At 52.7% G+C, this 14071-nt stretch overlaps 1 protein-coding gene across 6 annotated transcripts; it reads right to left on the reverse strand.

The window, feature by feature from the left end:
- Window positions 1–7583: 7583 nt before the first annotated feature.
- HEXIM2 (HEXIM P-TEFb complex subunit 2) lies at window positions 7584–13172 on the reverse strand. Of its 6 annotated transcripts, none has more exons than XM_045526777.1 (3): window positions 13068–13172; window positions 11071–11178; window positions 7584–8591 (listed from the first exon to the last, which is right to left on the reverse strand). In XM_045526777.1, exons 2-3 carry the CDS (start codon window positions 11131–11133, stop codon window positions 7797–7799), a joined length of 858 nt encoding a protein of 285 aa, XP_045382733.1. In that variant the 5' UTR covers window positions 11134–11178; window positions 13068–13172; the 3' UTR covers window positions 7584–7796. The 6 variants fall into 6 exon arrangements, with proteins under 6 accessions (XP_045382733.1, XP_045382734.1, XP_045382732.1 ...); XM_045526778.1 differs by lacking the exon at window positions 13068–13172 and adding an exon at window positions 12351–12399; XM_045526776.1 differs by lacking the exon at window positions 13068–13172 and adding an exon at window positions 12101–12282.
- Window positions 13173–14071: the final 899 nt, after the last annotated feature.

The following is a 14071-nucleotide window of genomic DNA, read 5'->3' on the forward strand; positions in this document are numbered from 1 at the left end:
ACTGCAAACCCCTGCTCCTCCCCCAAGATTCAGCTCAAAATGATAAGACCCTAATTCAAGAGGGTGGTTGTCTGGGAGGAGGCGACCAGAGAGGAAGACCCTGAGGACTATGTTTAATGTATTTCCTAAGCAGGAGGTTCATTCTATTATCCTACATATGCCTTTCTGTGTCTGAAATATTTCATCATATTTTCAAAAAAGATCCTGTTCAGTCTACACCTTCACCTTGATCCCTACCTCCTACTGTTTCCTTGTCAAGAATCAAGCTCAAGTTCATCCTTGCAGAGAAGGCTGGAGACAGAGCCTGGGCTTGAGAAGAGTCCAGGAGAAGTGGGGGCCAGGTGACAAGCAAGTGCAAGCATATTTGCGGGAGGGACATCCAGAAAGGGGTAGGGAATGAGGAAACAAAGGTAAGGCAGGAAGAGTTGAAGGACCCTTGGAGGAAAATGGGGATCCCGAGCCCCGGGACACAGGGCTGTGTGTATGGGCTGGAGAGGGGAGGGATGACATTGGGAATGTGCAGAGAAGGCTCAAAATAGGATGGGGGGAGGGAGGGAGCCAGAGGCCAAGCAGAAGGATGGACTACAAGTAAGAGGCACTAGGCATCCTGGCAGGTGGGGAGGCCTGAGATGGGCATCTGATTGGGTCTGGGGGAGCAAGTTGAGGGTAAGAAGCCCAGACAGAGGTAAAAGAGGAGAACTCGTCATCATTTTTGTGGTTCAGTGGAGGTGGGGAAAAAAAAAAGAAAAGAATCAAGCTCAAGGCTGTGTGGAGGACCTCACACCTGTAATCCTAGCACTCTGGGAGGCTGAGGAAGATCGCTTAAGCTAAGGAGTTCAAGACCAGCCTGAGCAAGAGCAAGACCCCATCTCTACAAAAAATAGAAAAATTAGCCAGGCGTGGTGGTACATGCCTGTAGTCCCAGCTACTCGGGAGGCTGAGGCAGAAGAAACTCCGCCTGAGCTCAGGAGTTTGAAGTTGCAGTGACTTATGATCCAAAGTGCTTCATAAATGAGAGCTATTGTTTAAAAAGAAGACTACATGTAAAAAGACCACAAAAGAGGGTAAGTCTTCCAGGAGAGCAGCAACTGTATGCATTGAGCTCACTGCGATGTCCCCAGTGCCTGACACAGCATGGACACCCAGTGTTATGGGTTGAACTTTCTGTGGCCCCTCATAAAAAATGTTGAAGTCCTAACCCCCAGTACCTCCAAATGTAAACTTATTTGGAAATAGGGTCTTTACAGAGGTAATCAAGTTAAAATGAGGTTACTGGTATCCTTACAAAAAGAAATCTAGGGCCTACCTTTAAGCTCAATATTTTGGGAGGCTGATTTGGGAAAATTGCTAGAGCCCAGGAGTTTGAGACCAGCCTGGGCAACATAATGAGACTCTATCTCCACAAAAAAAATTTTTTTTAATTAGCAAGGTGTGCTGGCATACACCTGTAGTCCCAGCTACTTGGGAGGCTGAGACAGGAGGATCACTTGCCACACTGCAGTCTCCAGTCTGGGCAAGAGAGCAAGACCCTATCTCTAAAAAAGGGGGCGGGAGGTGGAGGAAGGAAATTTGAACACAGAGGCAGGTACACGTGGAAGGAAGACAGCATATGAAGACAGGGAATTGGGATGATGCATCCTGTAAGTAGAAGAATGCCCAAGATTGCCAGCAAACCACCAGAAGCTAAAATGAGGCAAGGAAGGATCCCTCTCCTGCTACTTTCAAAGGGAACATGGCCCTGCTGACACCTTGATTTCAGATTTCTGGCCTCCAGGACTGTGAAACAATACATTTCCATTGTTCTAAACCACTCGGTTGGTAGTACTTTGTTATAGCAACCTTGGGAAATTAATACACCCAGTCAATATCTATTGAACGAACAAATGGTGCTGTTTGTGTTCCTAATAAGACCTGGCATCTTTCGCCATGTGTGTGTCCAGGCAGGACAATGGGAAGGTGTCTGTCCTCTTCTCCGGGGGGCAGGGAGCAGTAGTAGGCACAATAAGGCAGGATTAGAACCTGGGCAGTCCAACACCAGCCTGAACTCTTAACCTCTACACTTTCCAAGACCCTGGAGAAGCCCAGCTGGCTCAAGAGAACCCTCCCTGCCCTGGCCTCCGAGTGGCCTCCTCTCTCCCTACCTCTGCTCTGAATGAATGAGAAGAAATGGGGCAGGGATGATCAAGAAGGCGCCATTTCTCAGCAGCCTTGTTTGAGGAAAAAGAAACAAAAAAAAAAAAATTAAAATAAGAAGGCACCAAAAAGGAAGCAAGGATAGCATTTGATTCTGAAGCTCCCAGCAGACGCATACACAGCCTTTGCTCACATGGATGCCACTAGCAGGAGGCCAAAGCCCCAGTGCAGAGGCCCCCTGCCCAGCTGGGGCAGAAGTCCTTGTCACACACACACACCAGGGTGGGGGCGGGGGGCGTTGTGCTGTTGGGGCAGTGAAGCAACAGCTCTTTGCTAGGCAGAATTTCAGAATCTGATTACTGGAGGGGTCCTCAGCATGTTTTCTGGCCTCCCTTTCTCATGAGCCCTGGCACATCCCGTGATGGTACCCAGGAGTCTCCAGAGATGGCCTGACCCCGAGCTGAGTGCTACAAATTCCTCCTTCCACTTGAACCTGAGCTCTGCCCATTCGCTGGTCTGCCCTCAGGGCTCCCCAAACACTCGGACTCCCTGTCTGGCATTTAATCACTGGAAGTCATGCCATCCTGGAAGCTTCTAGGGATGCAGGCAGGTGAGAGGCTCCCCAGACGTGGGGCTCCTGGCCAGGGAGGAGTGCTGCCCGGGGGGAACTCGGGGGTGGTGGGTAAGGCCCGTGGCTACAAACACAACTAATGTGAATTACAAGTGAAGACAGTTGGACCAGGAGCCCAGAGAAAAAAGATCCTATTTCACAGAAGCCCCAGAGAGAAGGAGCTGGCTGGCACTAAGAAGCAAGGGAATGGAGTCTAGCCAGAAAGGACACATGGCCTGGGGACCCAGTGGCCCTCAGAGTGGCAGCTGGCCAGCCTGAGAGCCACAGGCTACAAGGGAGGCTACAAGGGAGGGAGTCCAGCAAAGGAGTCACCAAAGAGCCAGCAACTTCGTGCGTGGGGGCCTGAGGAGGACACCGGGGAGGGGGCTGGAAGGACTAAGAGCCAGGGGAAATTCTGTGAGGAGACCCAAGGAGAACTTTCTCTTCCTTCTCTGCAGCTGTGGCAGAGGCAGGCTCTGGGGGCCCATGTGGGTCACAATGTCCTCCTCACAACTTAGTCTCTTTGGGAACTTCCTCCTGGAGCCATGGGATGAGAAGGGGCAGGAGAGGGGGGCCATCCCGGTTGCTCTGAGGCAGGACACAGCAGGTGCCTTGAGGCCTGGTCTGGGGGTGTCCCATCTTGAATGGGGTCCAGAGAGGGTCTTGGGGCAGGTGGTCTCTGGAATGTCTATGCCCACAGGCTGCAGGGACACAGTGACCAACTGGGGGCCAGCTGCTCAGCCTGTCCCCCTGCCAGGCAAAGCCTGTGCTGTCCCCTCCCTTCTCTGGGTCCACAAAGGACTTCCTGTTTGAGGGGCAGGGGTGGAGATTCAGCCATGGAGAAATGGGCAAATTCAGCTGGGGACAGTGGGGGCGGACACAATGACGTATCCTCCTCCTTCGTGGGGAGAGGGACAGCACTCCCCATCCTACCTGCCCCAAGGGTTCAGCATCCAGGCAGTCCCTCCCAGCCCCCACAAAAGCTGTCATCCTAGAGAAGCCAGTAGAGACCAAAGAGGAAACCCTCACAAAAGATAAGGGAAGGGGGAGTGAGAACTCCCCAAAACCACCTTGGAATGGAGCTATTCATGATTACGCAATGCCCTGAAAGTAGTAAAATTTATGGCTGCTTCCATTTGAGAGCACCTCCCACACAGCTGGCACTTTGCTAAGCCCTTAACTTGTTTTATCTCTTTGAAGACCAGAGAGCACAGTGGTCAAGGGCTCAAACTACAATCAGACAGAACCGGCTGCAACTCCAGCACAGCAGGAATTGTGTGGCCTTGGGCAAGTTTCCCAACCTCTCTGATCCCAAGTTTCTTCATCTCATGTATCTGACCCCAAATCCCACAGTATTAATCACACTGTCCCCTGGGGCCACCTTCACTGCTTGGACCTGCAAGAGAAGCACAGTTTTCAGGCAAGGAAGCACAGTTCCAGGCAAAAGCCCCCTGGCCAGGGATAGGCCCTGGATGGCCCAGGATCCTAGACTGGCCTGAAGCCTCCCACCCCCTTGAATAAATGAGAAAAGGGGGCCCCTGAGTGAGAAGCAGATCACAGGTCTCAGGACTCCTGGTCCAGTGCTCCCTCCACAGGTACCAGGAGACCAAAGTCTTCCCCTCTCAGCTGTACAATATCCAGAATGAGTAAATCCACAGAGACAGAAAGCAGATTGGTGGTTGCCAGGCTGGGGAAAGGGGGAATGGGGAGTACCTGCTCAATGGGTATAGGGTTTCCTTTCAGAGTGATGTTTGCAACTAAATAGAGGTGGAGATTGCACACATTGCGAATGTACAAATGCCACTGAGTTGTTCGCTTTCAAAGCATTAATTTCATGTTACATGAATTGCGCCTCCAGTACAAAAAATATATATAATGGTACCTGTAGCTAAGAGGGCAGGCAAGGTGCAGGCGGGGCTGAGGGCTAGGGGACAGGGGGATGTGGCAGAAACAGGTAAGTTTGTTGTGGGGGCAAGGTTTGAAGGAGGGGGTTCCCAGGCTGCAGGGGAGGGAGGCCTGGGGGATGCTGCTGGTTGAGGAAGCAGACTTTCATCCCAGGGCCAGAAGGAGAGGGAGCTGGGGAAGGCACTTGCAGCCTCTGGCTGTTTGCTTCCTCTCAGACTGGAAGCTCCTGGTGGGTGGGGGCAGGGACACCATGCTTTTTAGCTGTTTAATTTTCAGAGCAGCATCACAGGTAGATGGTTCTTTTAAAACCCTAGCCCCAATGGAATGAAATCAAACATGTTAAGCAGCAGGAAGATTAGCCTCCACCCACACCAGGGAAGTGAGGCTGGCACTGGGCTGAGCGTGTGCCACCTCCAGGCAGGGGAGACTCCCCGGGGCATCCTTTGTGGGCTTCAGCACTCCCAGAGGGCAGCACCCCTGGGGTCTGGGTAGGGGATGGGATTGGGTGAGCACTAAGGGCTCCTTTGTCAGACCCAGGAAGGAGGTGGGGGCAGCTACCGGAAGTAGGGGGGTGAGAAGCTCCCTCCGGAATCTATCCCCCCCCGACTTCCCTCCCCTCCCCACTTGCACAGCTTTTGCACATGCTCAGTGTGCCCATGAATTGGGTTGGCTAGGGGAGGGCATTGCCTGGCACCCCCACTTAAAGGGCCAGTGCCATCCTTGCCTACTCCCAACAGGGCAATGGGACCTGGCCACCTTTTCCCCCATACAGAGTTACTTTCAGGGAGTCCCTGAGGGGGAAGAAAGGGGATCCTAGGCCAGGTGAGGCAGGGGTGGTGAGAAGCTTCAGCAACCACTCTGGGCCTCCCTCCCCTGGTCCCGGTGGCCAAGAGGGTTCTAGAAAGCAAATGGGCGTAAGGCATGAGGGAAGCTCTGGAAAGGCCTAGGGAGGAGGCCTAGGAGGCTGTGCCCAAGCCCATTCTCCCTGGGCTCAGGGTGTGTGTTGTAAACTGGGGCATCCCTCACAGCAATGGGGTAGAGCAGAAGCCTAGGTGAGCCCCAGGATGATCTCCCTGCACACCTCTCACCCTGGGGTTGGGGGCAGGTGCTGGGGACAGGGGACCAGATGGGGGTGGGGCTGCCATCGACCCCTCCCTTTCAGCCCCCTTGACACTTTCCCAGCTCACACCCTCTCATTTGTTTTCTTCTAGCCCCACCCAGTCCCCACCAGCTGTGGGAAAATTAACCCACCTCAGTGCTCCCCTAGCCAAGAGCCCTTCAGCCATTTTATGTGTGTGGGGAGGGGCTGGGAGGAACAGCTGGCAGCTTTCCTGTCTCCAGGCTCCTCAGCTTCTGGGCCAAGAGGGGCCAAATTCCTCACCTGCCCACTTCTGGCAGGGCCAGCCCACAACACACCCCCAGTACCCTTGCCTACACCCCCGCCCCAGCGGCCCTCTGGAATCTTCCCTTTTAGACACGGGCAACACACACACACACATACACACACACAAAAGCGCCTCTGGGTAAACAACCTTTGTCCTGGCCTCCTCTCCCCCTCCAGGCTGCATGCTGAGGAATGCTGCAGCTGGGAGGCCGCCTGCATGGGCCAAGGGGCCTTTGGGTCCCTCAATTACCCCACAGGGGAAGGCAGGCCTCCAGTGGCTCTCCTGCAATCTGGAAAGCCACTTCTTCTCTGAGCCTTGGGTTTCCCATCTGCAAAGTGGGGACAATCATTCCTGCTGCCCTTCCTGACTGCTGTCTGGGGAGCAAAGGGAAAGAGGTAAAAGCCCTCTCCAGAGTCCCAGGGACAGATCCCCCAGGGCAGGACTTTGCTTCCTCATGAAACCCACCCTTTCCTAGAATCTGTTCTTGCAGTTCTTCGTTGTAGAAGGCGCCAGCCAGGCCTGGGTGTGGCAGGGCAGAAATGAAAGTTGTCCTGGCAACACAAGATTTTGTCAACATTTCCATCCCCAGAAGCTCCCAGGCCTGGGCCTTCTCCTGCCTTGTGTGGCCTATCAAAATGAGGGCCCGGAATGGAAGCCAGGCTGGGCGGCCAGGCCCCCGCCCTCCCTGTGTATGGTGGCAGCACCAACACAGGCTCGTCGGTGAGTTGACTAACTTCCTCCATCATCACCAGAGTTATCCACATTGCTACCTGACACCCAATGCCGGCCAGCAAGGGCACCAGGAGGGTGATGGGAGAAACAGGGTGTCAGAGCCCAGTATGGGTTGTTGGTATCTGCGTTACCCAGGCTGATCCAGCTCTGTGTTACACAGAGGTGCGGGACTCACACACACACAACGAGGCTACAGGAGCAGGGTGCTCGGAGAGGCCAAGCAGGACGCAGGAGAGCCAGGCAGACCAGCTCTGCTGAGGACCAGGCACTGCCCCCTCTGCCTCTTTATTTTCCATCAGAACAATACTTACTTCCCTTGAGTGCTTACTTCTTTCTAATCGTCATTCCAGGAGGTAAGGGGGCAAACTCTTGATGACTAACCTCAGGCCCAACCCCTTGCTGGGAGGGGTGGGGGTGGGTGACTGTCAAGGACAAGGAAGTACAAGGCACTCAGATCTTGTGTAGCCCCTACACTGTAGGGAGCATACGGGGAGCCCCTGGGCTTGGGCCTTATCCCAAAGCCCCAGCTCCCTCTCCTCCAGGGGAAGCTCCCCACTCCTCACAGCGATCTGACGTCTTGAGTGTCAGGTTCTGGCTGAAACTGGGGCCTCCTGACTGAGCTCCCTCCCACCTAAAAAACCTTCAGAGCAGTCTGGTGGCTCCAGGACACACAGAACAGAATTCAGCTATCCTGGAGACCTTGACAGGTCTCCACCCAGAGGTCTGCTGTCCTCCCAGGCTTGGGACAAGGGGGGACTGGGACCCCATATGAATGTTTTGATTCTCAGAACAGCCCTAGCGAAATCAATCCTAGCCACTCCCATTTGGTCTCACCAAGACCGTTTAATTTCTCTGTAAAAAGTAGTGACATCAAAGAACCAATTGTGGAAATGACGAGGTGGAAGTCTGAACCTATTTTTGCTGTTCTCAGGGGACACAGAGTGCTGAGAGTGGTTTTCATCTGCCACCTGCCTCCTTGAGACCCAGCTGGCCTGAGTGGGCATGAAATAGGACTTTCTCCTTGGGTCCCCCTAGGTGCCCAGCTCCTCATTGCGGTGGCTGCCCTCTCGGTTCCACATCTCATTCTCCTGCCGAAGCCGCTGGTTCTCAGTCCGCAGCCTTTCTACCTCAGCAGCCAGCTCCTCCACCTGGCGACAGGGCTGCTGGCCAGTGCACACCTGCAGCCGCTGCAGCCTCCTTGTCTCCTCCTCAGCCTGTGACAGCCGCTTCTCCAACTCCAGGTAGTCTCGTACCAGCTCCTGCTTGCTGCGGCCCTGCAGGCTCTCTGTGTGGTAGCGCTCGTAGGTCTCAGAGAAATCCCTCTGCTGGAACTCACCGTGGGCTCGGCCCCGCCCATCGCTGTCCCCTGCCTCACTCTCCCCACTGGAGCCTGGGTGGGAGATCCCATGGGGCACATCCAGGTTGGGCTCCTCTGGGTCTCGGTCATTCATCAGGAACTGGGTGGTGTTGTAGGGTGCCACGGGCTGGCCTTTGGCGAACATCTCCTCGCGGACACGCGAGGCCCTCTGGCTCTGCCTCTCATCCCGCTGTTGCTTCTCCGCCCAGCTCAGCTCCAGGTAGGGTCGCCAGTGCCGCTTGCGCTTTGATGGCCGCCTACGGTGTTTCTTCCGGCCTAGCACGGCCTCTGCTGAGCAGGCCCCTGGGCTCTGGGTCCGGGGACTCCTACTATTCCAGCCCAGGCCACTGCCAGCCCTGGTAAGATCCTCATCTTCTGAGTGGCTCTCCATCTGGGGTGTCAGGGGCAGGGAACCACCAGAGTCAACAGGCTCATGAAGTGTTTTGGGGCTCCCTGGAGCACCAAAGGTCTAAAGAGAGTGGAGAAGGGAGGCTGGATCACAGACAGCCTGTCCTGTCCACCCAGCCTGAAGCCAACTTTCCCGTACCCAGCTAACTTGGTCCCTCTCTAGCCTCTCACCTTTTTGCAACCATTTGTTTACCAGCTTACCTATCTACTGTCTGCCCCCCAACCCTCTCTGAGTAAACTTACAGTGAGAGCAGGAATGTTGCCTGTGTGTCTCACTCTGTAATTTTATTGCCTGGAACAATACCTGGCACAGAGTAGGCGCTCTATAAATACTGCCTGAATGAATGAAGTAGGGGAGGGGGAAAACTGGGCTACAAGATGGCTCCTCATGCATTTGCTTGATTAGAAGCCCAAATGGCACATGCTCTTCCCTCTTCCTAGAAAGCTTGTCTTTTAGACAGAGATGGCTTCACGGCAGGTGACCTGTGCAGTTGCACAGAGGCCCATGTTCCGAAACGCCCCCATGCTTGGCTTAATGCTGTCCCTGTCTTGAAATTTTTAATAATTTTTGGACAACGAGCCCTTTTTGCACTGGACCCCACAAATCATGCAGCTGATGCTGCTGCCAGCTACTCACATGGCTGACTCTTTTTCATCCTTTAGGGCTCAGTTCCAATGTCACCTCTTCAGAGAGGCCCTCCCTGACCACCCTATCTAAAGTAGCCTCTCCTAGCTCCCCTCCCCAGTGACTCTCTATTACATCACACAGTTAACACAGAATTTAGCATGTGACCAGTTACTATCCATCTTCTTCCCACGAGAATGTGTCTTGTCTGTTCAACTCACGGCTATATCCCTATGCATTGTACAAGGTAAATGCTCAATAAATATTTGTTAAATGACCTAAAGCTTCTAAGATAGGGGGATCCAAAAGACATTGGAAAATAAGACTCTCCTTTCTATCCTTCTAGGGTAAAGAAGACTCAGTGTATTTATTCCAGGCAGAAGTTGGTATCACTCTTCTATATGAATGACAGGAAAGAGGTCCCAACCAAGGAGAGGGAGGGCCAACCTCCAGTCTTCAGTGAGAGAGTTCCGGAATCTATCTAGGAGGTGGAAAGCATCTGTCAGAGTGTGCACATGTTTGGGGCATCTGTTTATCTCTGTTGTGGTGAGGGTGGGAGTACTGAGTGTGGAGGATGGGGAATGAATTGCTCTAAGTTTGTGGTTTGGGGTATTTCTAATAATAACTACTAACATTAGTATGTTGTTTTACAATACACAACATGGTTCAGAGACATCTGAGAATAGGTCCCTAACAGCATAGGGTGTGTATTGTGGGATATGGTATATGTAGCCCTGTAGGAGCTGGGGTTATGTTATGTGCATTTTAGAGACCCTGAAGAGAATTTCAGGGAAAAGGCAGTATATTGGGTACGTCTGTGTGTGTGTGTGTGTGTGTGTGTGTGTGTGTGTGTGTGTCTAGTGTTTGTTGTGTTACTTCACCTGCGGGGGAGGTCACCAATTATGTGAGTGATAAGCCTTGTCTCCACCAGTGGCTTGGGCCATCTGAGACAGAGCTGCTGATCCACCTGGGAAAAACAAGTCCACCAGGAACTCCAAGGCAGAGTGGCTTGTTTGCTGTGCACAATCACTCACTTGCTCCTAGCCCTTAGTAAATGTCCCCTAATGATCCTCCCCCAACCCAAGCCAGCCCTGCCCCCAGCCCTAACTGCTGCCTCCCACCTAAAGACTGTCCCTCTACCACCACCACCAGTACTGCAGATAAGTTGTGTGACTTCAGTGAGTCATTTGCCCTCTTTGAACCTTCTAGCCCTGACATACAACGAATCCCAAATTCAATAAATCCAGGAAACATTGAAGTGACTAGGCAAGGTAGGTCAGAAGCTCCTCTGACTCCCACCTTAAGTTTTCTCCTCATCTATAGGGAGTTGTGGGCTAGGGGAGAAGAATGGATAAGGTAGGGCAGCAAGAGAGAGAGAGCATGGGCTGGGATGGTATGGGCTCCTGTTGCCAGGTCAGAAGGTGGTATTCTCTGAGGGCCTGATACAATCTGCCTCTCTCCTCTCTCCTGGGTTACATCCTATCCCCCACCTCTATTCCAAATTATAAACCAAAAACTCTTCTTCCTGCTTCAGATTTGGTTTTTAGCCTGGACAAAATGAAAACATTCAACCAATTTCTTTAACCTTGAGATCAAGGCAAAGTTCTGTTGTCAGAAGGCCCTAAATTTAAACCCTGGTCTATTGCTTATAGACTACATGATTCTGGAAAAGGTATTTCAGCTCTCAGAACCTTAGCTTCTGTGAACTGGGGAAATAATTCCTATGTGGAAGGGTCACTAGGATTTCATGAGATAGTATAGATTTAGCATCTGGCCTATTGCCTAGCACATAGTAGGGACACATTTAAAACACCGGTTTTCCAAATCTACCAACACATCTGAGACAAGAAGCTAGGATCTCAGGTGCAAGATCCATGTTCAGAGTACTCAGGTACTTGAGAGGGTGGGAACTTACCTTGGCCTCCTCCAGGGCTGCTGGTGACTCTGTATTATAGTTGCTCTGGTTCGGAGTGGCCATCTTCTTCCAAATCTTTCAGCAGATGCCTTTTTTAACTAGTGACACCTAATTTGGACAACAACAGAAACCTAAGTCCTGAGTAATTCTCAGGAAGACTGGCTGCTCACAATTGTTTGCCCAGGAAACGGCAGCCATTTTGTAGCACCAGACCAGTACACCCTCATTTTCAAATGAAGGCCCTGAGGGCTTCCGCCATACCCTGCTTTTCACACCTCCCCCTGCTTTTCACACCTCCAGCCAGCAAGGGGCCGGAACAGGAGAACAGGATTAAGGCTGCCATGTTCCCAGTCCTGTTCCTCAGGCCCCAGGCCAGGGCTTATATCCTATGGAAGTCACTGAGGCCCAGGCTGGCAGCTAGGACTAGGCCTCAGCTTTGTTCCCCCAACAACCTAAGGGGGAAAGGACACTGCCTGGGGAGCTGGGAGTGGAGCAGGTCTGTATTTCTGACAAGACAACATGAAGCAAGCTTAGGAGTCCTTTCCCAATGCCTCCAGAGGCCCCAGTCTGGACTGCAGCCCTGCACCCCCAGCCTCCTCCCCAGGCTAGGCTCGAGAAAGCAATGCCTCTAGAAGCATGGCTGGGCCCTGGGCCAAGCCTGGGGCTGAGGCCTTTTCTTCTACGGGGCCTGGCCTGCCTGCCTCCTTCCTCTCAGAGCGGAAAACAGAGCAAAGGGGAAGGAGAAGTCTGCACACTACATGCAGCTTGGAGGGAAACCCAACTGGGATAAGGATGGATTTCTTGGAAGAGGGGAAATAGTCATGGGAAGAGGTTTTGCAAAGGTGGAACTAACCTATTCGCTGTCAGGGCTATGCACACGACTACATCTGTGTGTCTTTCTGTGCGACCGCCTGTCTGTGCCATTCCCAAAGCCTCAGCCCTACCTCTCGCTGCTGTTGCAGCAGCTCTGGTCAAGCCGCTCTAGGCACTAAGGTAGGGGGAGGGGACAGCCTGGCAGCGCGGTGCCTACCGGGAATTGTAGTTCTCCAAGCCTGGGAAAGCGGGCCAAGATTGTGTCACGTCAGCAGTCACACCTGAGAACTCCAAAACCCATCTACCTCTGCGCGGGAGGCATGGCGCGCGCACCGCTTCCTCCTTTGATTGGCTAAATCGTCCGCCAATATTCTCACTTTCGTCAACGATTAGCTGTGCGGAAGCACAACCGGGACCCGCCTTCCTCCAGCTCAATTAAAAAGTTCATTGATGGCGTTAATCTTTACCGAGCAGAAAATAGATCCGGCTAAGATGGGAGGGGCCTAAGCGCGGAGGGATCCTCAGGCCTTGAGGAAGGCGACGAGAAGATCGGTGGCCGTCGCCGCCATTTTGGGCTGGGAGGAGGCAGCGGAGGGACTCGCTGCGCAGTGAGAGCACCCCATGGGGGGTGGTCCGGGCGCGGGGAGAGGCCGGGCCGAGTGGGCTGCCTGAAGTGGCGGCGCCGGGATACGGCGGGGAAGTGGGATCGGGGACCGGGGAGGGTGAAGGTTGGAATCTCCCTGGCCAAGCCCAGTCCTCAAACCGTCTCGGCAGCCCCGCAGCCTCGCCTCTCACAGAGGGCGGTTTTCGTCGGCAATTACCGCGTTTCCCGAGACCCCAACAGGGTAGAGGCCGGTGAAACGACTTTCCTCTGCCGTCCTTCCACAGGGCTGCGGATCCTGAGGCCGAGCTCTGCCACTTCTCTCCCCACCCCCATTCGGCCTGGGTATGGCGGCTAGGCCCAGCGTGGCGGCCCTCCCACCTCGACCCTCGGGGTGGGGGCGACGCCAGATTCCAGAGGCTGGCGCCGCGGGGGAGGGCCGAGGTCGCAGGTTTGGCCACAAGTCCCTCAGGCCTGGCAGAGTCAGCTGGAGGCTCTGAGGGCGGAGAGCCCCGTGCACCCACCTTCTTCCCCCCCGAACACCCGCCTCCCGGGCTGCGAAAAGAAACAGCCTTCTAACTACCGTAGTAACCACCGATTCCCCTGGTATCAGCCAGATAGGGGCACGTGGAAATCTTCACGAGCCCAGTGCTTGGAGGTCTCTCCTATCTAGCTCCGATTCTCTGACGACCTGATCTCGCACGTCACCAGCCACTTTAGGAAACTCCTAAAGTGTGTTGTCCCACTTGTCTTGAGAGTTTACACCAAAGGCAAAACTTGGAGTTGTGCCCTTTACAGGGTTGGGACACAAAATAATTCAGAGTCGCCACAGCCCAGAAATAGAAATGGAGTGGCCAATTTCGGATGCTTCATGAACATCTGCTTGCATGTTGAAATCTGAGCGCTAACTTTTGCCAAAACTTTTAGAGAAATGGCTGCCCTCCTGGAAGGAAAAACGAACTACAGTAATTCTAATGTTATCTTTTTAAGACTACAAAATCTTTCCAGTTTAAACAATTTTCTCCCACAAACTAAACAAAATGGGGGAGTATTTTGCGTGCCACTGGTGCATTGTTACTAGGGAATCTCTATTTTGAAGTTCCAAGTAATTGAAAATCACTTCTGTAAATCTTAGATGCTACCAAAATAGAAATTGCAGTTTTGATCTATTTCATATATGTGGCCTTTAGGGGTGAGACCCGCTTTAAAAGAATAAAACTCAACCCTAAATTATAGCTGTAGCTTCTTAAAGATTGAAGTTTGATGTGAAGTTCTTTTATTGAATTGCAAATTAAACCATCTTGTTTCCTACTGCTTGAAATCTAAATCCAGAGATTTATGGCTCAGAGATATCTTCAAATAAAAGTTGTGTTGCTAAAATGCCAGTTAAAATTATGCCTAGGTAGGCTCTGAAGAAGGAGAGTGACTGGCAATGAACTTTATATTTTTGTGGGTACCTTGTGATGAATCTCATTACCAATCACAGTTAGTCAAATCATTCCTAAGCCTTTGGCCTTAATAGCAAGAATCTTGAAAGTTTCTTCAGAACTAAAGCTCTGTTCCTCCTATTATTAATAAAGTAATTTT

The sequence above is a fragment of the Lemur catta genome, chromosome 15 (assembly GCF_020740605.2).
Source record: "Lemur catta isolate mLemCat1 chromosome 15, mLemCat1.pri, whole genome shotgun sequence".
Taxonomy (NCBI): Eukaryota; Metazoa; Chordata; class Mammalia; order Primates; family Lemuridae; genus Lemur; species Lemur catta.

Excerpts from the sequence above, each read along its gene's own strand:
- HEXIM2 (XM_045526777.1), bottom strand. The coding sequence starts at position 11,133 with ATGGCCACTCCGAACCAGAGCAACTATAATACAGAGTCACCAGCAGCC. Across the intron at positions 8,592-11,070 it reads CAGCCCTGGAGGAGGCCAAG|ACCTTTGGTGCTCCAGGGAG; the intron begins GTAAGTTCCCAC and ends CACTCTCTTTAG.